The sequence below is a fragment of the Chenopodium album genome, chromosome 20 (assembly GCF_948465745.1).
Source record: "Chenopodium album chromosome 20, dcCheAlbu1.1, whole genome shotgun sequence".
NCBI classification, from domain to species: domain Eukaryota; kingdom Viridiplantae; phylum Streptophyta; class Magnoliopsida; order Caryophyllales; family Amaranthaceae; genus Chenopodium; species Chenopodium album.
Genome location: NC_137853.1, coordinates 38,228,981 through 38,253,654, shown reverse-complemented (window position 1 = coordinate 38,253,654; position 24,674 = coordinate 38,228,981). Strand labels below are relative to the sequence as shown.

General features: G+C 34.6%; 2 protein-coding genes across 3 annotated transcripts; one reads left to right on the top strand and one right to left on the bottom strand.

Moving 5' to 3' along the window:
• Positions 1-893: 893 nt before the first annotated feature.
• Positions 894-9,042, bottom strand: LOC145598204 (uncharacterized). 2 transcript variants are annotated; one of them, XM_081654525.1, is made up of 3 exons: positions 8,902-9,042; positions 3,611-3,667; positions 894-2,678 (listed from the first exon to the last, which is right to left on the bottom strand). In XM_081654525.1, exon 3 carries the CDS (start codon positions 2,676-2,678, stop codon positions 1,080-1,082), a length of 1,599 nt encoding a protein of 532 aa, XP_081510651.1. In that variant the 5' UTR covers positions 3,611-3,667; positions 8,902-9,042; the 3' UTR covers positions 894-1,079. The 2 variants fall into 2 exon arrangements, 1 of the variants encoding a protein (XP_081510651.1); XR_014103511.1 differs by lacking the exons at positions 894-2,678; positions 3,611-3,667 and adding an exon at positions 6,477-7,395.
• A 10,423-nt stretch (positions 9,043-19,465) lies between these two features.
• On the top strand, positions 19,466-21,851 carry LOC145598837 (pentatricopeptide repeat-containing protein At3g48250, chloroplastic-like). Its single transcript, XM_081655231.1, has one exon. The coding sequence runs from the start codon at positions 19,528-19,530 to the stop codon at positions 21,406-21,408; it is 1,881 nt and encodes a 626-aa protein (XP_081511357.1). The 5' UTR covers positions 19,466-19,527; the 3' UTR covers positions 21,409-21,851.
• Positions 21,852-24,674: the final 2,823 nt, after the last annotated feature.

The following is a 24,674-nucleotide window of genomic DNA, read 5'->3' as shown; positions in this document are numbered from 1 at the left end:
TCTCATACCTTTTCAAAAAAAAAAAAAAAAGGTTTTATTTATTAATTTTTATTACTCCTATTAGTATTATTTTTAAAAATTTAACGAGTATTGTACTCAGGCTAAATTTAATGTTGTTGATAGTGTTGCCAAAATATCATTTCTTTGTAACAATTACTCCGTATCATTCTATTGTCAATTTAAACAATTTATCTTCTAATGTAATATCATCTCTATGTAAAAATAATACCCTTCACAACAAAATAATCACAATCAGAACAAGAATTAAATTAAATCACATGATTTTGGAAAAAACAAAAACCTTGAGAATATGAGATCATTTTTGCCATATGTGGTAGAGAAATGAGGAAAAATTCGATTGCACATAAATGTGTCAAACGAGGTGTAAAAGTGTTAGTACAGAAACATACTAGTAATAGCAAGAGATTTCATGATTATAAACTTCCAAAACACCAAAATCTGATTGAAGTTGTACATAAAGGACCAAAATGCATGAAGACATTGCAATGGAAACCCCACTTAAATGTACAATGTACATGACCAAATTGGTTTCAATATCATGGTTGCACCACATTAAGGCCTTTTGTGTTATGTGCAACCTTAAATAGTATGACTTCGAAAATTAGTAATTGAAAATTGAAATCTAATTAGCTGAGGCGACACGTAAGTAAATATGGACTTATGGAGTATATGACATTTTAATGGCTAATTTTCCTCAATTTAGGTATGTCAAAATAGAGTGCAAACAAAGAGAAGGACCAAAGTTTCCACGTTGCAAAAACAAGGAAACAAAACAAAGCAAGAACTTTGCTACGAAATCATAGTAAACATCTTGTTTATTGATGATTCAATCCCATTAAATCCAATATACAAAGCAAAATAGACCTAAAATTGGAAAAGTTAGGTAAGAAACCTAAAATGTTGAGTAACAACCAAATATAATACTCCGTCTACTTATTATGTTCAAAAACAAAATCACTATGGAATTGTAAGACCAAAATCAAAATCTGAAATTCCTAGCCAAAGCATACATAAACAGTTAAACATCAAATGAAATAAAAGTTGTAGTATATCAGCTTCTATGGCTTAGTTGACTCTAATGGCCGGTTATTAACCTGTTTAAATAACACCAAACTTTCCACATAACTAAAAACTATATAACTTGAAGACCTTGAGTAAGTTTTTGCAAGATCTCTTACCCTTTCTCTTCTAACATCATATGATTTTATGCCTTTCCCATCTACGGCAAACAATAATTCACCGTTGGTCTTGAAATGCAAGAGCTTATCGAATTGCAACGTAAATGTGTAACATTTACTCCATGATTTCGACACACCGTACTCTCCCATCACCCATACATCATTCCGGAGTGAACAATGAGCACAAAATACAGCAAGTGATCGTCCCAACACCGTTGGAAACTTCTCCTTTGGTTCATCATCAGTTTTTAAGGCCTTAGGTAGCTCAAAATACTTAAACACTTCATTTTCAACATCAAATGAAACTATATGTGAATCTTTATCCTTGAACCACGAATCAGCATCATTTTTAACACTTGGTCCAAAGTTTATCCAATGTATCGCGCCATTTAGAAAAACTTGTTGCCCAGCACTCCAATAAGGTGGAGGACTAACACCAAGGTTGCTACTCCAAGAATTGGTACCAAGTGTATACACTTGTACTAAGCCCGGGATAGTAGCACGATAGCGCTCCCCAAAATAGTACTTGATCTCGGCATGAGGATAAATTATTGCTATGACCTTGTAATCATTGCGAGAGGCATCATACCCAAAACCAAGCTCAAAATAAGTAGCCTCTTTCATAGCTTCAAACATCGAATTAGGAAGACTAAGCGTGCTATTTATGGAAGGATTCCACAATATAATTTCACGAAATCCCCTCGATTTTCCCTTCTTTACCGAAAGTATCCCATTTATGTAACTGATCATTTCATAAGCTCCTTCAAAATGATCATATAAGCATTGAAGTTCCGTGACCTTTCTAAAGGTATCACTACGGCGTACCAAGATTCGTTCATCTCTTAGCCAACTCCTAGCAGGGCGATACAAAACCAGCAAGTGACATACCTCGAAATTGTTCTTGTAATTTTGAAGATGGGTAGAAACAAACTCCGGACCATCAATCAAAGACCGCCACAGCTTGGATACGGACCTGTACTTGAGGAGGTCGCGTACTGGCAGCCTTGCAAGTACTTCTTCAACAAGTATGTCTTCAGGCAAACCATCAGCTTCGGTCTTAGGCCTTTTCCTAGCTGTCTTCCCACCCACAACTAACTCACATATAGAAGAAACATCAGTGATCTTATTAAAAAGACGTTTCCTATCAGCCCTGTCGAATTTGAACTTGGCAGCATAATAAGATGCTATCGCATATAACCATGCATCGCTGTGCAACGCAACCATAGACAACCAGTCGTGTTGTGTCATGCTGTCCCTAACAAAGTTGATCCCTAATCTTGGCTCAGGGAGGTCTGAAGAAGGAGGAGGTAAGTTGACCTCCCATTGTTGGTTAGGGAAGGCATACAAACATAGATTCAGATTATTAGGATCACACAAACGATAGAATTCATCGACATCCTTGGTCAAAGCTTTGATCATCCCTGCTCTTCTACCTTTAAAATCCTGAATAACATCTTCCACCGTGCGAGGATTCGACATCTACAACAAATGAAAATGAATGAGGAATCAACATAAAACGATCATTCTTTTCAGGTTATTTAGGGGCAGAGAATTTCAAAGCTTGATCGAATTTCTTGATTAATCAAAGAACCTTTAAGGGTTGAAATAGCTAGGGAAAGAAAGAGGTGAGTGGAATTTAATTAAAGCATGATTAAGGATAATGGGGGTTGGATGAGTATTGATTGGCTAAACAAGTGAAATGTCAGAAAGTTAGAGGTGAGTAGATGTTATCTTTGACTATTGTTTTATGTAAGTTTCATGTATTTTTCTTATTATATACACTTTTGATGTGATTTCCAAGTACCTTCCTTGATCATATTTTATATTCCTATAGCATATTGTATGAAATTACTAGAATTTTCTAGCTTAATCTATTTGCAATAAAGAAATTCCTTTCGAGACATTGACGTCAACCCTCAAGCCTATGCCTTTCTCACAAACAAGAAAAGTATATATTCGAGAAGGAGAAGAGCCATTTTTGTTTAATACAACCCGAATACTCGAACCGGAGTACTCTTTCCCCCTTTACCGAGTCAGAAGCAACTATCTTAACTCCTAAGCAAGAATAGAAGAGACCTTTGAAGTTGTAAAGTGTATGCCTTGCCCATACCATTCTCTACTCTCTAGTTGCATATATTATCATTATCAATATGACATTATGACGTGAAAAACAAGTTATTCTGATTTAGTTGGTTTGGATTGTTTCATTTTTGGTTGATGAAATAATCAATATCAACTTAGTTTAATTCAATTTATTGAAATACAAAATTTAATCTACTACACTACCTATCATTATTCAATCAACTATCAAGCATAATAGCTTATAAGTCTTTCAGGACTGACAAAGAAAGATATGAGTAATACATAATGTTATGAAGGTAAACTGTAAGGTAAAAAGAAGCTGAGGTTACCTGATAAGTGGGGAGGTTCCTCTTCCTTCTAGTTCAAGATTAACATGTGACCTGCAACTGAAATTACCATGAGATTAATCTAACCAAGTCGTTTCGAATTCGTTAAGTTGTAACCGCTTAAGTTGTGTAGCAAATTACTTTATTAAAACAACACAGGGCACAAGACAAATATAATCTTGCCTTTGTGCAAAACTGTAGAGAATGATTAGAACATTTTCTAGATGATGTAAATTTGTATAAATGTTTTTCATATTGAGTAGAACAATACATGTTTACAACCAAATATAAGCAGTTTTCCTAATAATTGTAACATCCTACCAGTAAGTAATGGTATTGAGATACATCATATATTGTATTTTAGGAAGTTATTTATTCCCTAAATTATCTTGTGTATTCCTTAATATTCTACGAGATCTTAGAATTCTAGGTTAGGGAAAGTTTGTAATGATTATATATTTGGGGCTATGATTAATGAGAAGGCAAGCAATTCTACTCTAATTATTTTCTAATTCTCTCTAATTTGTCATGGTATCAAGAGCAGGTTAGATCTTGGGATACTTTACAAATATTTTCCCCCTGCCGGGAGCATGATTTTGCTCCTTTGGATATGAGTTTGGTTTACTCTAAAAGACCAATAAGAGATTTGAGTGTGGTATGCACGGGAACTATTGTGTACTCCGCATTACACATTACTGTCACAATCTATTCAGAAGTAACATCCAAAAGTCCAAAACCCAGAGTAAAAAAATCAAAAAAATAAAAATAAAAAAATAAAAAAATAGAAGGGATCATGTATATGAGACATCACCTACATATATAGTACATCAGTCTGGCGTACAGAAACATCAGTTAGAAACTTAGAATGGCCGGGGATTGACAGAGAGAATCTAGATCTTCATGGATACGAAAACATGATGATAACCAACAATGCATATGAATCACAAAATAGCCAATTATTATTTCATTAGGTGCAAACTTAATTGTTCTGACTAACAAGTGCTAAGAACTGCTAACTAGGCTTGCTTTTTACTAGTAGTTTTAATGGGCATTCATCCTATAGCAAAGAAATGTTCAACATTGAATCAATTTTTTGGATGCCTACTTTAACCAATCTGATTGATTGCTAACCTGAAACTCAGGAGTTTAATGGAATCACAAATGCCATCACCAGACTGAATCACTCAAAGCCTACAGAGTTTATCCCAATTTATGCCAAGTTCCTTCACCTCTTTCAACTAATAGAAGATGGCAGTATGCAGACACAGAGTTCGGTGGTCATAGCCCTTTAGAGTATGGAATGCAATCTTTAGAAGTTTTCTCTTCCTATGAGCACTATTTCTGCAAGCACATTGAGTTGTGGACTTGTCAATAATTAAATTGCTCTAATTTAATTAACAATTCCCCCACCCCCCCCCCCCCCCCACCCCCCACCACCACCACCACCATTACGACATGATACTCCTTGCACTTATACAAAAAGTAAAGTAACCATTGATATGTAGAAGTCTAAGGTTGACAAAAGCAAGAGAATGCTCCAGCTTCAGCTTTGATAAGAGAACCAGAGTGTAAGAACAACTCAGATATGAGACTCTGCTTCATAATTTACAGCAGGAACGAAAACAGAGATGCTGATAACACCAGTCAGGTTCCATCAATTTTGCTTGAAAAATGTAGCAAGTGAGCTCATCCTTCAATGCATGCAACATTCTCATCTTGTTACCTACAAGGCTTCAACCCCATAGAGCACTAAGATCTCCTAGCAAGTGGACTTTATAAGCAAAGAGTATACTGCTCCTTTTCGCAAGATCCTTGGTCAACTTCCTTATCAAATCATACAACTTTTACCCCTCCACCTTTAACAGCAAGATGTACCTTGGGCTATGACCACCAAAATCGTGCACCACCCAGGACAGCATACTCTTTAATCACCCAGACTATGTATACATCAACAAAATTTAATCAGTATCTATAACTCCTAACACCCAGGACAGCATACTCTTTAATCACCCAGACTATGTATACATCAACAAAATTTAATCAGTATCTATAACTCCTAACACCCAGGACAGCATACTCTTTCATCACATAGACTATGTATTCATTGTTGGAGTACCTAATGAATAGAGTGAATGATTTGTTCCCAATCACTGGTACTATGTCTGATATTTCTCCAACTCCTCTACTGTCACCTACTCACCTCCTATGGTTAAGCTCCCTAGATTTCTCTGTTGCTCACACCAATTTAATTTAAAACACAGTAGACAGAAGCATGTGGATCACAATTCCACCAACTCGAAGGACAAACATTTATTTTCGTCAAAGAGCTCATCCTCCTTGAGTAGATTTTAAATGAACTAGGCCTGGCAGCAACATATTGTACTTAAAATGTAGTTTGAAAACGGAAAATAGGAAGTAACTAATTCCAACAAAGGGGTCAAAGGCAGTGCAGCAGATCACATAGTAAAATGCCAAATCCCTAGCCAAATTCCAAAAGGCTAATCCCAACTATATAATAGTTCTAAACGACCCTCCTCTTGATGGTAATATATACCACCATGATTGGATTTAGGAAAGGGCAAACAACTAAGATTTCCTAACACAGGGGTTCAAATTATACTCCATTAAGCTCCCTAAAATTTGCAATAGTATACTCCCTTAACACAACCCAACAAATTAGTCTCCCAATCATCAACAGTGAAATCAAGTTCCATGATCTTTCAGAATGTACCACAATAAGTTAGGATGAAATGCCCTTTCTTCTTGGCATGCAATTGCTGCTAATGCTAAACAATGAACCAATGGTGATTTGACTTTAACAACAATCAATACAAAAAATATTCAAGAGGGGGAAAAAGATGGATAATTTATGAAAATTTACATTAAAAGTCAAAAACTTGCAAGCTACAACCTTATAGTACTTACAAATAAATTTACAATTGTTCATGTTGAATTCTAGTATTTACGAACTAATATACATTAGCATCAATACTGCAAATAAAGCTCTCTAAAGTAATAGCAAATAATCATTGAATAATTGATTAGCACAATAACAAATTTTTAAATTTTTACGTAAGATATTCAAAACATGCTCGTCCTACAGTGGCCACTGCCACGAGGAGAAGCAAAACCAGCTTCAAAACATGTAGACCTTCGAATGAGCTACACGCATCCTTGTCTCAACAAGTTTCATGAAAGCTCATTCAGATTCTTCACCTTTCAAATCTCTCATCATTTTGAATGTCATCAATAAAATATGAAATCCATAAGAAAATGTTCAAAAATTAATAATTTAAACATCAAAAAATGATTATTCATTGGAAAATTTGGAAAGTCAAAGAAATTTTCTTATGACAAAGGAAGAAAAATGATTAGTTAGATTAAAGCAAACATTTTTTTATATAAAAAAAAATAATAAAAAAAAATTTAAAAAAAAAAATCTTTTTTTTACCTCATCAAACTGCTTTTCAAGTCTTGTAAGTGTTGATCAATGACACTTTGAAAAGCTTCAGCTCGAAAATGGTGAAAAATAGTTACTCATGACTTATAAATACGAACTTTCATTCTCCCTGGAACATGTGTTCCCCCATATTAGAAAAATCAATGCCATGCTTAACCGTAAATGAAGTGACCTTATTCTTGTGAGAATGTCATCCATCATCTCTTAATTGTTGTATGCTCCTTAGTTATAATAACCAAGCCTTCTCAAGCCAAGTCCCTCAACCTTATTTAAAACACTGCCTCTATAACACATTTAGCTTGCCTCTTTCGAAGAAACTCTTTCCCTTCTGGTGAACCAGCCAAAAGAGTCAATAGTCTTGCAAGCATATTGACAAATAATCAAATACAATCAGCATTATTTTCGGCAACAGCAGCTAGTGTCAATTAAAGTTTGTGCGCAACACAATGAACATGAAATGCTGATGAAGATTGCTTCATGATTAAAGTTTTAAGGTCATCTTTTGCATCTTGCATTTTGCTAGCACCACTATAACATTAATTCGGACTCTAGAAAGACTTAGAGAACACTACTTAAGTAAGGACTCGATTGAAGATTCCAAATGTCAAATATGTATTATAAAAAAAAATGCACAATACCAACAAGAAAACGCTCTGTTATTTTTACTCTAGTATTAACATACAGCAAACAGAGAGTCACTTGGTATGTATCGGTAGATAAGCACACTCATTAATAAGGAAGTTGACTCTTTTGCACAAACATTCATGATATCCTATAGAATTGATGAAGCTACCATTTGAAATCCAACTTTTTGAACATCAGGAAAATTACCCATTTTCATATTTCCAAAATCCAAGAAAATTACCCATTTTAACAAATAAGGCTCTTATTCATACTAACCACAAGCTAGCACCCCCTGTAGTAAAAGCCACCTCAAACATCAAACTAAAGCATCTAATTTCTTTCAATAATGCCTAACAGCTTGCTCATATTGTTCAATGATCCTCCATTAACACAAGCAGTCTCATTCTACAATAGATAGCAAACAAAGCTTTCAAAATTGCATCTTCATAACACTAAAATCAAGCTAAATTCTGTACTTTCCACACCATTTAAAGCTAATTCGGCGCATTGCTTTCCCAAGAGGTCTTTGAGGAAAGTCATAGGTATAGTATTTGACAAGGTTTTCCTTGAAGAAGATATAGAACATACCAATTACTTAATCTCATGGTTAATTACATCTTAAAACCTAATATTTGAGCTGTCTCCAGCTTTCAGCATCTTGTGTTTGAGCAATAGCTCAGGATTCTAGAAAGAGGATATTTGGACTTTCCATTTTCCTTACATATCCCTCTTGAAGATAAATTTGAAAAATCCTTTTGGTTCTCTCAATTCTATTCAATAAATTCAATTAGAACCTAATATATACACAAATTCTCCTAAACACAATTTTATTTGATCAATTCGGTTAGAGCCTTATACAATCTGAAATTTGGACTAGCATCTTTCATCTCTGAACTTGCAAAATTGAGAAACTTCAATCCTCAAATTAAAAATCAAATGCAACAATCATCCATTTATCATATCAATCCACCATTAAAACAATAAAACCTAAATCCCAACAACTGAATTCCAAAAAAAAAAAAAAAAAAAAAAAAAAAAAAAAAAAAAAAATCCCATTTGAAACAATCAAATCATACAATCATAAAATGACCAAATTATAAGAACATGTACTATAATAAAAATAAATAAATAAAAATCATAGCAAAAATTTGCAATAAAATAGTAAATTGCAAAAGAATGAGATAGATTGAAAAGGGGAAATTAAGCTTACCTGTGAATACCCAGGTTGGTCTTCAGATTTTACTGCTGCGTCGCCGGAAATTACACTTCTCCGTCCGAGCGTCGTTGACGAGGCCTGGATTTCAAAACGAGCGCAAGTAGCCTATAAATGGAAAGTTGAAGGGTGAGAGAGTGTGAGACTAAGAATGGTTTTATAAGTTTGGGTTTGGGGTGGAGACACAAACATACGTTGTATTATTTGAAAAAAAAAAAAAAAACACAATAAGGCACGACATGATCAAATACGTTGTATTTACATATCTCTTCATATCTTGATTAATATGATATCATGTATTACTATTATTTGAAAATTGTGTTATCATTCTATGTAACTGTTAAGTATATCTTAATGATTTTGGATATATTTTATGAGTAGTTAACAACGATGGAAAAGGGATTGGAACCGAACCATTCAGAACTGATCCCGTGAAAATTATGTTATCATTCTTTGTAACAGTTAAATGTTAATGTACGAGTATATCTTAATGCTTCTGGATATATTTTAGTTATAATTTCAACATTTAATACTCATCTATAACACAGTAACATCATATAAACAGTTTTAGGTATAATTTAATTATACTTTACTCTTTTTCCTATATCTATCTGTTGGCTTAATGTGGCCCAAACTTCATAAGCCCAACTAAAAGCATGTTCTCATACGTTTATTTTCAGTTCAGTTCAGCTCCTAATTTCCTTCTCTTATAAAATATTCAGTTCAGTTCAACTCTTATAAGTTCAGTTCAGTTCAGTTCAGCTCCTAATTTCCTTCTCTTATAAAATATTCAGTTCGGTTCAACTCTTATAAGTTCAGTTCAGTTCAATTCGGCTGAATTCAGTCAATGAGAACATGCCCTAATTATGTCTTTAATTAATGGTTTTTACATAAGTCTTCTAGCATGTTGTTAATGAAAAAATGTGGAGGACACTAGAAACCATGAATTCTCCGAATGCTTCTAGATGCATAATTTATAGAGCATGTGTATATAGCCTTGTACACACTTTATCGATCACCTATATATATCAAAGGTGTTGGGAGCCACTTTAAATAATCGTTAAATATCTCTTCTCACAAGTCACAAATTCTTGCTAATCTTATTATAGTTTTGATAGAAGGTTTTTCAAGTATGATTTTTTTCTTTTATATAAAAAAATCTATTGCTTGGATGCATGCATATTTATTGATTGAAATTTGAAATACTGCATGTTTTAAATCACCAAGGTCACTTATAATTATTTTAGTAAAGATTAAAAGTATTAGGTTTCATTGCTGAATATTAATTCTAGCTTTTAGACTCAAGTCAATTAAAAATTTATTGTTACAGCTAACTATATATTCTTCTCACATAGTACAAAACCGTTTAGCTTGTTGGAATTTTCGTGTTAGTTTTCAAAGCATTGGAACAAGGTGAGGCAAAAAGACATTGAATTGTGGATGCAACATTTACCTTCCTCAAGTCCTCGTATCATGTTAAAACACTTGTGACCTTTGCGTTACACTTGCTCTAATACCATATTAAAGGTTCATCTCAACCAAAATCTTAAGTTAATGGTTGATGCTCAAGAATATGCTTTAAAATCGCTCTTTTTTAAATGGTTTTTTTATTCTTAAGGGAATGTTTAATTTACTTGAAAAACTTTTTATATGTCTAACCTCTCTATTTAAATTTTCACAAATATTTATATGTGGTCGGCCATCATAGGGATTATTCCTTTAGTGTAATAAGGGTTACTTTGTCAGTAATCGTTGTTAAGTGTTAAAAGAGTTATTTCTTACTTGGTCAATGTTATAGGGACTATTTTGTTCTTTAATAAGTGGTCACACGTTATTAGCCACACACAAGACGAGCTGTTAAATTTGATATATTTTATACATCGCATATATTAATTAATAAAAGGTGGTATTGATTATTATATTTTTATTCACTTATTAATATTGTTCAACATTAACATTTCTTAATTTACAATATATGATGAGCTGAGACATCACCCGAGCTAATAAACTAGTTATGTTGTAAATTGAATAATATGTTAAGGCTTGTTCTCATTGACTGAACTGAGTTGAATTGAATTGAAATGAACTGAACTGAATATTTTATGATAGGAGGATATTAGGAACTGAACTGAATTGAACTGAAAATAATCAGAATAGAACATGCCCTAAATGTGTTGTTATTCAAAGGCTTGTTTGTGTGATTAGTGCTAATAAATATTGGTAAATGGTAATGATAATGATTTCATAAGTAACTTTGAAAGAAAATTTCATGCCAATTACTTCGCGATCCATCATTGTTCATCCAACAAGGGCGCTGCATAATTACTCTCAATTGTGTGATTAAAGTAGAGCTGTCAATTCGGGTATTCAAGTCGGGTTTGGGTCGGGTCAAATTAGGTCTCAGGTTAAATCGGGATCAGGTTATGTCGGGTCAATCTAGCTTCAGATCAGGTTTAGGTTAAGGTCGAGTCAATTTTAGTTCAAGTTATAACGGCTCGTTCATCTTTTCAGATATAGGTTGGATTCAATTTGAGTTAAAATCAGACCGGGTTCAATTTCAGGTTCGGGTTGTGTTGAGTCGAATTTGGATAGGTTAACAAGATGGTACATTCGGGTTCGGGTTAGTGTTGAGTCGGGTTTTGGTTCAAGTTCAATTCTAATATCGATGTGGCCAAGTTGAACTATATAATTACGCCTTCCATAATTTGATCTAGCATCATCAAGATTTTATTAGATCTATATACGAGTAATAGAGAACAAAAAGGTACATAGCTGAACAAAACATTTTATTAAATCGGATTGAGGGTTTACATAATTATACCAGTATATAAGCTAAATAAAAGGTATATAAAATTTTATTAAACCTTCCATGACTCAGTTTCATGTTTTAATTGGGTAGGGTACTAGTTCAGGTTCGGATTGTTTTCGAGTCGGGTTAAATCAATTGACGGTTACTATCAGGTCGGGTGCAGGTTCGGGTTCAGGTCATAAAGTATTGGATCAAATTAGTTTTCGGTTAAAATCAAGTCAGGTTAAGTTCGGGTTACAGGTCACTAGTTTCACTCCATTTGTTCGAGTACAGGCTGAGTTCAGATAATTTTCGGTTAAGGTCGGGTTCTCGGGTCGGGTCAGTTTTTGACAGCTCTAGCTATAATCCACACTTTTTGAAGAAATTTGAGGTTTCGAAGCTCGGTGGCAAAAAGTGTTGAGACCCTAGGGGATATATCTCAGGGTCATATAATGTCGTTTAAAACCATATATGATCAGTATATGTTGTCATAAACGTACGTGGTAGACTTGAGTTTACGAAATCACTACAAGTTGTGAACGGGTAAAATGACCGTTTAAGGGCATATTGGATGGTTCCACCGACCCAATTGGACACCCAAAGGGTATTACAGACCATGATAAACATCTCAGCAATTTTTATTTCTAGGTGAAAAAAAGTCAAAAAATACTTCCTCCGTTTTCTTTTAGATGCAACACACCCTTTAGCGCAGCAATTAAGAAATGTGGGGTTTACACTTTACATGATATAATAAACTTTAAAATAGGATGAGTGATTGTTAGGAGTGTAATTTAGTGGGCCATGTACTTTAAATAAGGGATATAGTATAGTTTTTCCCTAAATTAACTTTCCTTTTATAGTGTGTTGCAAGTAAAAGAAAACGGAGGAAGTATAAAATTAAAAACTATAATCATCATTTTTTGAGGAAATTTTGAGGTTTTGGAGCCCAATGGAGAAAAGCCTTGAGACCCTAAGAGATACATCTCGGGGTCATATAATTCCGTTTGAAACCATACATGATCATTATATGTTGTCATAAACGTCCGTGGTAGGCTTGAGTTTACGAAATTGGTGCAAGTTGCAAACGGGTAAAATGATCGTTTCAGAACATATTGGATGGTTTTAACAACCCAATTGGACTCCTGGAGGGTATTAGGGACCATGGTAAACATCTCGGCAATTTTTATTTCCGGGCGAAAAAAGGTCAAAAAATTACAAAATTGAAGGCTATAATCCACGCTTTTAGAGGAAATTTTGAGGTTTCGGGATCCAGTGGCGAAAAGTGTTGAGAACCTAGGGGATATATCTCAGTGTCATATAATTCCGTTTGAAATCACATATGAACATAATATGTTGTCATAAACTTCCGTGGTAGGCTTGAGTTTACGAAATCACTAGAAGTTGTGAATGAGTAAAATGACCGTTTAAGGGCATATTGGATGGTTCCACCGACCCAATTAGACTCCCGAATGATATTAGGGACCATGTCAAACATATCGGCAATTTTTATTTCCGGGCGAAAAAAGGTTAAAAAATTATAAAATTGAAGGCTACAATCCATACTTTTTGAGGAAATTTTAAGGTTTCAGGGCCCGGTGGCGAAAAGTCTTGAGACCCTAGGGGATATATCTCCAAGTCCTATAATGCCGTATAAAACCATATATGATCATTATATGTCATAAACGTACATGGTAGGATCGAGTTTACGAAATAACTGCAAATTGTGAACGGGTAAAATGACCGTTTAAGGGCATATTGGATGGTTCCACCGACCCAATTGGACTCCCGGAGGATATTAGGTACCATGGTAAACATGTCTGTAATTTTTATTTCTGGGCGAAAAAAGGTCAAAAAATTAAAAAAAAAATTGAAGGCTATAATCCACGCTTTTTGAAGAATTTTTGAGGTTTTGGAACCCAGTGGCGAAAAGCCTTGAGACCTTAAGGGATACATCTAGAGGTCGTATTATTCCGTTTGAAACCATATATGATCATTATATGTTGTCATAAACGTCCGTGGTAGGCTCGAGTTTACGAAATCGGTGCAAGTTGCAAACGGGTAAAATGATCGTTTCAGAACATATTGGATGGTTCCACCGACCCAATTAGACTTTCGGAGGGTATTAGGTACCATGGTAAACATCTTTATAATTTTTATTTCTGGGCGAAAAAAGGTCAAAAAAATTACAAAATTGAAGGCTATAATCCACGCTTTTAGAGGAAATTTTGAGGTTTCAGGACCCGGTGGCGAAAAGTGTTGAGACCATAGGGGATATATCTCGGCGTCATATAATGCCGATTGAAACCACATATGATCATTATATGTTGTCATAAACGTCTGTGGAAGGCTTGAGTTTACGAAATCACTAGTAGTTGTGAACAGGTAAAATGACCGTTTAAATGCATATTGGATGGTTCCACCGACCCAATTGGACTCCCGGAAGGTATTAGAGACCATGGTAAACATCTCGGCAATTTTTATTTCCGGGCAAAAAAAGATAAAAAAAAATTACAAAATTGAAGGCTATAATCCAAACTTTTTGATTAAATTTGAGGTTTTGGGGCCCGGTGGCGAAAAGCCTTGAGACCCTAAGGGATACATCTCAGGTTATATAATATCGTTTGAAACTATATATGATCATTATATGTTGTCATAAACGTCTGTGGTAGGTTTGAGTTTACGAAATCACTACAAGTTGTGAACAGGTAAGATGATCGCTAAAGGGCATATTGGACGGTTCCACCGACCCCATTGGACTCCTGGAGGGTATTAGGAACCATGGTAAACATCTCAACAATTTTTATTTCCGTGCGAAAAGAGGTAAAAAAATTTTAAAATTGAAGGTTATAATCCATGCTTTTTGAAAAATTTTTGAGGTTTTGGAGCCCGATGGCGAAAACCCTTGAGACCCTAAAGGATACATCTCGGAGTCATATAATTCCGTTTGAAACCATATATGATCATTATATGTTGTCATAAACGTTCGTGGTAGGTTCTTTACGAAATCGGTGTAAGTTGCGAACAAATGACCGTTTCAAGACATATTGGATGGTTCCACCGACCCAATTGGACTCCCGAAGGGTATTAGAGACCATGGTAAAAATCTTGACAATTTTTATTTTCGGGAGAAAAAAGGTCAAAAAATTACAAAATTGAAGGTTGTAATCCACGCTTTTTGTGGAAATTTTGAGGTTTCGGGGCTTGTGGCGAAAAGTGTTGAGACCCTAGGGGATATATCTCGGTGTCATATAATGCCGTTTGAAACCACATACGATCATTATATGTTGTCATAAACGTCTGTGGTTGGCTTGAGTTTACGAAATCACTAGAAATTGTGAACGGGTAAAATGACCGTTTAAGGGCATATTGGATGGTTCACCGACCTAATTGGATTCTCGAAGGGTATTAGGGACCATGTTCAACATCTTGGCAATTTTTATTTCCGGCGAAAAAAGGTTAAAAAAAAATTACAAAATTGAAGGCTATAATTTGATTTTTGATGAAATTTTGAGGTTTCGGGGCCCGGTGGTGAAAAGGCTTGAAACCCTAAGGGATACATCTCGGGGTCATATAATGTCGTTTGAAACCATATATGATCATTATATATTGTCATAAATGTCCGTGGTAGGTTTGAGTTTATGAAATCACTACAAGTTGTGAACGGGTAAGATGACCGTTTAAGGGCATATTGGAGGGTTCCACCGACCCCATTAGACTCCTGGAGGGTATTAGGGACCATGGTAAACATTACGACAATGTTTTTTTCCGTGTGAAAAATGGTCAAAAAATTACACAACTATTTCCGTGTGAATTTGTTTTGGTCTTTTGTACATCAATAAACAAAAATATAGTGTGTAATTTCTAGGTGCCGCTCAAAATGGTTATAATTTTAATATCTAATAAATTAAAGCTAGGGTAAAAAAAGTACTACCTTCGTTTCATATGTTATTTGTAGTTTTGGGGTGTGTATTATTTGTAAGATATAAAATATTTTAAAGTTGTAAATAATATGAAATGGGGTAGTATAATAAAATTCAAATGTAACCATTATATATAGACATATCTGCAAAATATATATTCCCTTAAACATTTTCATATAAAATAACTAACTAACCTAGCTAGCTAGAGCTAGGTTAAATGCTAACAATTCCATTAATTACGTACAAAACTATTTTATGAAACCACATATTTTGTAGCATACCTGGAAAAAATAGTTAGCTTGAACAAAATTAGCAATCAGTATAATATATTAAGAGATCAAAGCCAGAAATAATTGAAACCCATAAAAGATCAGAGGATCGGAGGTTAATTGAATTGAGCTTATATATGTATTTAGCTAATAGTACAATCCCAACTCATTAAATTAAATCAAGAAATTATAACCAAAATTTAAACAATATTAGAAAAAAGAACAACCCAAAATAAGTAATTATAAATTTATAATGATGAGTAGCACATATATTAGTAGCTAGTAGTTGATGATTAGATTCAGAATTCGGACCAGGAGTGCTTAATTCCCCTTGCATATCATATAGATTCATCATCCATTACAATTACCTCGATCATCGACTCGTGATTGATCATGAAAGAAGCTTCTGATGATGATGATGACGACGACGATGAAGACTTCTATCCATTTGTTCATCATGGAGCAATAAGGTCAAGACAAACATTTTTACAATAAGGTAGTGTATGTAAAGAATGTAATATATATAGAACATATAATATAATGACAATGCAATAAAATGAGGGGTATATAACTATATATATATATAGAAAATGAAAGGGTGAAGAAAATGGTTAATTAATTTAATGTAATATTATAATGGAAGTTAAGCATGCAGTAAAAAAGAAAAATTGAGAAGCACGCATAGTAAGACATGAAGATATAATAGATCGAGACTTTTCCAACAAACAAAGAGACCTCCCCACAAATCTTTATATTCTCCGCATGCAAAAAAATTTCACTTTTTTTAAAACTTTGGGTTAAAAAAAAGGGTTGGAAATTAATCTGAAAGTGATAGATAATGTATACAATAGTGGAGATTTAGGGGAAATTTTATAAATTTTTTTGGCCTTTTGTTTACATGGTGGTGCCCTAAAGCTGGAACTCTTTTTAAAAATAAAGGGACTTTATATCAATTGGGGTTATAAATCTTTTGATTCTTGCATAACTTTGCTTTTGGTCGGTTCATTTTTATAGAATTATACAAATTTGTTTTACTTTTTTCATGTTAATGTTTGATTTCTTGGACCATATTTTATTTTTTCAAAAAAAAAAAAAAAAAAATTAAAATCAAACAAATGTGTCTTGAGTTTTGGTACAAAATTGTGAAGGATATGCTGATAAAAGTATTTGAATAATGTTTATTTTGCAACTTATGATGAGCTTAATACGAAGTGAGATATTCTGGATTCCACTCGACTAGTATATAAAAGCAACAAAACAAATAACAAATTCCTTTATTTAAAATAAACCAAAAATTATATTTGATTTAAAACATAAAATTCTACTTCCTAATGATTATGATCAAATGTACTTTCATCATTTTACATGTATAATTATATATTACGGGGTATGATTTTGTCTTTGTAAAAAATTTCACTTTAATTTGAATTTGTTAAAAATAATAATAATAATAATAATTATTCCATCATAACATAAAACTTAACATGAGCAAAATATCTACTAAAAAAAAAAAGAAATGGACTTAAATTAAATTACAATATAATTTATTGAAACTTCCTAATTTTTCCATACATTTTAAGATGCACCATTACTTTTTAATCCCATCTTAAACTTGCTAATTAATTGATTGACGATGTAGTAGGGTTGTAGGGTAGATTATCGTGACAAAAATTAAATCATGCATGTGTTGCACTAGTACCCGTCACATACTAAACTTAAGTCAATTGCTCTAACTAAAGAGAGTAAAGTAGCTTTATTCGTTTATTAGGGTCAAAATTTGACATTATGACTTACAGCAAATGAGCAAATATTAGTATTAAAGCAACTTTAATCTCATTTTTAAAAAAGAAATTATTTAACGGTCCATTTATTAAGTACCAAAGATATTAATCTAGCCTTTTTGTCAGCTAAAGCAAAGGGCAAATATAATTATTAGCATATCATGCCTTCAGTTGACGACAATTAGCTAAAAGTTTAAATCTCATGATTTTTGAGTAAATTACAAAAATTGACTACGTTAATATAGGCCATAAAAGATGATTGCCGTTTAAAGTAGAAGCAAATTGAACAATGATAATTGTTTGCCTCCAAATTAATATGATTAGTCTAAAAAAGATTATGATCAATATATATATGAGTTTGGAGTTTCTATTGGAACTCCGTTTGACATAACTAAACTAATTACTGTATTACTTCCTCTATATTTCAATTTCATGTTAATGTTATATAAGACGTGTTGACTTTATCGACTCTTTAATTACATGCAATCTAGTGGTTGTTAAGGGTTAAGAGTAAAGAGGTCCATACAATATGATTACAAGAAAGATGGGAAAAGAACTTGACCTAAAAAAAATAATAATAATGGGGAAAAAAAAATAGAAATACAAGAGAAAAAAAAAATCATGAGATTGAAAGGCTATTAAGTGGAATTTCAATATAAATCAGAAATTTATACATATTCTGTAAAGCTTGATAAACTAACTACTATTTACATGTAAGTTGTGAAAGGGCTTTGTTTTTATTGGTAGAAAGCTCGAGCATTCTTTCTTTAGAGATTCTTTGCTTATATGTTTTTATATGTTTATAATATCGTGTTTTTCTTTTTGTGACTATATTATTGAATTGGCACTTGATGATAGCGTTTAATTAGTTGTCTTAGCTTAAACCATAATAAAACAATGCAAGGTTGAAGAGGGAAAGACAACGTACATAAGGCCATGTCAAGCTAAGACTTCTTAAGATAGACATGATATTGAATGGTGAGCCAAGGCATGAATGAGATGGTTCTGGGCACCAAGTACGCCTCCTGGGGCCCTTTGTGAACCCAAAAAATCACCTCGATGCATAATTTTTCTAGGTCCAATAAATTATCAAGAAGCCAAATTTGAAGGCTATAATACATGAAATTGAATCAATTTTAGAGGTTTTAGGACTCGGAGTCGAAAACTTTTAAAATGTAGGAACCGCATCTCGGGACTATATAGTTTTTTTTAATCGTATATGGCCTCTAACTTATCACATAAGGCTCATTACGGCTTTGGGTCAATGAAGGGAGGCGTGTGTAGTAGGCTAGGTAAACGGCTTCTTTGATTGTTTAAAGCAAAGTGAACGATTCTAACTAACTACCTTAGCGACCTCTCGTTGTGTCATGGAGTGCATGAAAAAGCACCTTGATCTCTTTCCTTTTCGTGTCAATGGATTGTTGTGAGATTGTTTTGTTGGAGAAAAATTTTACAAGTACACAAAAGTTATCAATTTTCTTAATACAATCAGATAATGCCATCGTCGTGACTTCAACACGCTTTAAGTCAGTTCAAACCATAATAGGTCAGATCAAATCTTATTTTGTTTTATCTACGCTAATTATCTTTGAATTCGTTATGATAGAAAATTAAGATAATGTGATATAAGAAATTGAATATATTTTCATATATACGAATTAATTAATGACAGTTTTGATCAAACGTGAAAATAGATCAAATGAACTGAACTGAACTAGGCCTTAACCTAAGAATCCAACTAATTGCAGCCCAAACAACAACCTAATGTGCATTTCTAAAAATTCCAGCGATTCAACTCAGAAAAACACCAACTTATAAACCCTGCTAAAACCTCCATTTTCTCTCTTTCCCAATTTATCCCAGCCATGAACAGAGCTAATTTACTCCGTTTATCTTCCATACTCGCCAACTCGCTTTCTTCAACTCGGCAATCAGGACTTCACTCGCTCAGATTGAATCAGGTAACTCACTTTTCTCACCTCACTCAATCTCCTACTTTCTCTAGAAATCCACATTTTAGCTCTGTTTTCCCCAATTCCCATCAAAGTTTATACTTTTCTACAACCCCAGATTCTTTGATTAAGCTAATTTTGTCCAAAGATTGGTCAGAAGAATTTGAGATTGAATTGGGGAAGTTAAACCCTAGAGTGAATCATGAATCTGTAGTTTATGTTTTGAAGAAATTGAACCGAAACCCTAAAAAATCTTTAGATTTTTACAAATGGGTGCGTGATAAAAAAGGGTTTGAGCCCCGTTATGTTCCTAGTACTATATTGCTTAAGACTTTGGCTAGTAGAGAGTTTTTGAAGGATTTCTGGGATGTAGCTAAGGAAATGAAGGAAAAGGGGTTTTGCATTGATAAACATATTTATGGTGCTGTTAATGGGGCTTTAGAACGAGAAAATTTGGTTAGTGAGGCAAGAGAATGGACCGAGTTTTACGAAAAGATGCGCGAGGATAATGGTGAGAATGATGCTGTTAAGGGTGTTGTTGAGGTGGTGATGGGATCTGAGTGGAATGAGGGGGTGGAGAGTAAGTTAATGAAGCTTGGTTTTCCGTTAGCGGAGAATGTTGTGTTTAGAGTGGTATGGAACTTGAAGGAAGAACCATTGAAGGCTTTAAAGTTCTTTGAGTGGATTGCGAGTAGCAGGAAATTTGAGCATAATAGTGTAACATACAGCAGGATGGCAAGGGTTTTAGCTCTTGGTGGATTAAAGGATGAGTTTTGGAACCTGGTGACAAAAATGAGAAGTAAGGGGTACGAGATAGATAATTATGTAAAGCTTGCAAGGTGTCTTGGTAAGGAAGATGCTGTTAAGCTGTTTGAGCTCATGATGGATGGTCCATACAAGCCAACAGAGACCGAGTGTAATTGGCTTTTGAAGATGCTTGCCCATGCACTTGATCCAGATATTGAATTGGTAAATAGGGTTGTTAACAAGTATGTGGGAGCTGGAAACACCCATACTAAGGCTTTATATGACGGTTTGCATAGATCTTTATGTAAAGCTGGGCGATTTGATGAAGCAAAGAAGGTCGTGGAAGACATGAGGAATGCTGGTTACAAGCCTGACAATATTACTTATAGCCAAGAAGTATTTGGCCTCTGTAGATTGAAAAGGTTTGAAGATGCTGTTAAGGTGCTAAACCAAATGGAAGCTGAGGGATGTGTTCCCGACATAAAAACTTGGACCATATTAATCCAAGGTTATTGTATAGCAGGTCAATTGGATGAGGCATTGTCATGCTTTGCACAGATGCCCGAAAGAAACCTTGATCCTGATGCTGATTTGTTAGAGGTGTTGATAGAAGGATTCCTCTCTCAAGATAAGTTGCTTGGTGCTTATAAGTTTCTTGTTGAGATGGTCAATAAGGCTTGCATAAAACCTTGGCAGGCTACATACAAACTAATGATTGAGAAGCTAGTACAAGATGGTAAACTTAACGAAGCATTCAACCTGCTTAGTATGATGAAGCAGCAAGAATATCCTCCTTATCCTGAACCATTTGCTGAGTATATCTCCAAATCTGGAACTGTGGAGGATGCTAAGATGCTCTTAGAAGCAGTGCCTATGAATGGTCTTCCATCCACTGAAGCTTATGTAAATATTATCACATCTTTCTTTAACAAAGGTAGACATTCTGAGGCCAAGGATCTGCTTTACGGTAGCCCTGCTCATGTTCGCAGACAAAGGAAAATTCAAAAATTGTTTGGCTCCAAGCCTTCAATTAGCTCTCCTAGTTAAGGCAGTTGGTTTCGGAACTAAAACAACTGTTCTTTGTGTAGAATGTACGTCTTCAACCACTAGTAGTTATAAATGAGCCTTCTTGGAAATCTCTAGTGGCTGGGTTTGGAGAGAGATATTTTTCCCTTCAGCATCATGCTGTATACTGTCAAGCTGGAAATTGATGGTTTTATATTACATATCTGGAATTCAATAAAATGCTCCAGGATTCGCGTGGCCTAGATTGGTTACCTTTTAATGTCATTTTGGATTTCAGGTTGTCCTTTTATATTGTATGTTGTGGACAAACATTTCCTTCTCCCATTATAGGTTTATAGCAGGAAGACTTGTCAATGAATGTTTACATGTTTCATGTTTGTACCGAAGAATTTAACAGATGATGGGTTTTTGTGCGCAATGAGCGCTTTTTCTGTGATGAGTATAAGTTGACAAGTTAATAAAAGTTATAGGAGTATCAAGTACTGATTAATAGTAATGTTAGATTTCTAGTATGCTACTACTGTGTATTATAAACATTCCACCTGAGGTTCCTTTGTTCCTTATTCTATACAATCTGCCACAATCAAGTTTAAACAGATACTTGACATTGAAGGATCCCAGCCGCGGTACCAGTTTTGGATTAAAACACAATACTCAATCTGTATTCATAACCGTACATTAATGGGAACAGGAGTAAAATTTCTCAAGGGCTTCATTTAAGAGCAATAAAAAGTTCTGGAGAATTAAAATTGCTGATGTAGGTTCCTTTCATTCGATTTCAATGTCTTTTACATCAGCAAATTCATTCATAGCAGTGCCACATTTGTTTTTGTCGAAATTCAACCAAGGCTTGGCTCACTTGGTATTTTGGTAATAGCCTTCAATTTTAGAATTTTTTGACCTTTTTTCGCCCGGAAATTAAAATTGCCGAGATGTTACCCATGATCCCTAATATTCTCTAGGACTCCAATTGGGTGGGTGGAACTATCCAATTTGCCTTAAAAGGTTAATTTACCCGTTTTCGTACTTGCACTGATTTCGTGAACTCAAGCCTACCACGGACATTTTTTACAACATATAATGGTCATATATGGTTCCAAACGTTATTATATGACCCTAAGATGTATCCCTTAGAATCACAAGATTTTTCGCCACCGAGCCCCATAACATCAAAAATTTCTCAAAAATCGTGGATAATAGCCTTCAATTTTTGAATATTATGACCTTTTTTTCCCCGGAAATAAAAATTGCAGAGATGTTAACCATGGTCTCTAATATCCTCCGGGAGTCCAATTGGGTGGGTGGAACCATCCAATTTGCCTTAAAACGGTTAATTTACCCGTTTTCATACTTGCACCGATTTTGTGAACTCAAGCCTACCACGGAAATTTTTGACAACATGTAATGGTCATATATGGTTCCAAACGTCATTATATGACCCTAAGATGTATCCCCTAGGATCTCAAAACTTTTCGCCACCGAGCCCCGTAACATCAAAAATTCCTCAAATAACATGGATAATAGCCTTCAATTTTGGATATTTTTTACCTTTTTTCGCCGAAAATAAAAATTGCCGAGAAGTTAACCATGGTCCCTAATACCCTCCGAGAGTCCAATTGGGTGGGTGGAACCATCCAATTTGCCTTTAAACGATCAATTTACCCGTTTTCGTACTTGCACCGATTTCGTGAACTCAAGCCAACCAAGGAAATATTTGACAACATATAATGGTCATATATGGTTCCAAACGACCCTTATATGTATCCCCTAGGATCTCAATACTTTTCGCCACCGAGCCCCGTAACATCAAAAATTCCTCAAAAAATGTGGATAATAGCCTTCAATTTTGGAATTTTTTGACCTTTTTCGCCCGGAAATAAAAATTGCTGATATGTTAACCATGGTTTCTAATACTCTCCGGGAGTCCAATTGGGTAGGTGGAACCATCCAATTTGCCTTAAAACGGTCAATTTACTCGTTTTCTTTTTTTTTTACCGATTTTGTAAACTGAAGCCTACCACAGACATTTTGACAACATATAATGGTCATGTATGGTTCCAAACGTCATTATATGACCCTAAAATGTATCTCCTAGGATCTCAAGACTTTTCGCCACCGAGCCCCGTAATATCAAAAATTCCTCAAAAAGCGTGGATAATAATAACCTTCAATTTTGGAATTTTTTGGCCTTTTTTCGCCCGGAAATAAAAATTGCCGAGATGTTAACCATGGTCCCTAATATTCTCTAGGAGTCCAATTGGGTGGGTGGAACTATCCAATATTCCATAAAACGGTCAATTAACCCGTTTTCGTAGTTACACCGATTTCGTGAACTCAAGCCTACCACGGACATTTTTGACAACATATAATGGTCATATATGGTTCCAAACGTCATTATATGACCCTAAGATGTATCCCCCACGATCTCAAGACTTTTCGCCACCGAGCCCTGTAACATCAAAAATTCCTCAAAAAACGTGGATAATAGCCGCCTTCAATTTTGGAATTTTTTTGACCTTTTCGCCCGGAAATAAAAATTGCCGATATGTTAACCATGGTTTCTAATACTCTCCGGGAGTCCAATTGGGTAGGTGGAACCATCCAATTTGCCTTAAAACGATCAATTTACCCGTTTTCGTACTTGCACCGATTTCGTGAACTGAAGCCTACCACGGACATTTTTGACAACAGAAAATGGTCATATATGTACCCAAACGTCATTATATCACCCCAAGATGTATCCCCTCGGATCTCAAGACTTTTCGCCACCAAGCCCCGTAATATCAAAAATTCCTCAAAAGGCGTGGATATTAGCTTTCAATCCTTAAATTTTTTGACCTTTTTTCGCCCGGAAATAAAAATTATTGCTGATATGTTAACCATGGTCCCTAATATTCTCTGGGAGTCCAATTAGGTGGGTGGAACTATCCAATATTCCATAAAACGATCAATTAACCCGTTTTCGTATTTGCACCGATTTCGTGAATTCAAGCTTACCACGGACAATTTTGACAACATATAGTGGTCATATATGGTTCCAAACGTCATTATATGACCCTAAAATCTAGGATCTCAAGAGTTTTCACCACTGACCACCGTAATATCAAAAATTCCTCAAAAAGCGTGGATAATAGCCTTCAATTTTGGAAATTTTTGACCTTTTTTCACCCGAAAATAAAAATTGCCGATATATTAACCATGGTCCCCAATATCCTCTGGGAGCCCATTTGGGTGGGTTGAAGTTGAACTAGGGGTGGCAATTCGGGTCGGTGGGTCGGGTTCGGGTC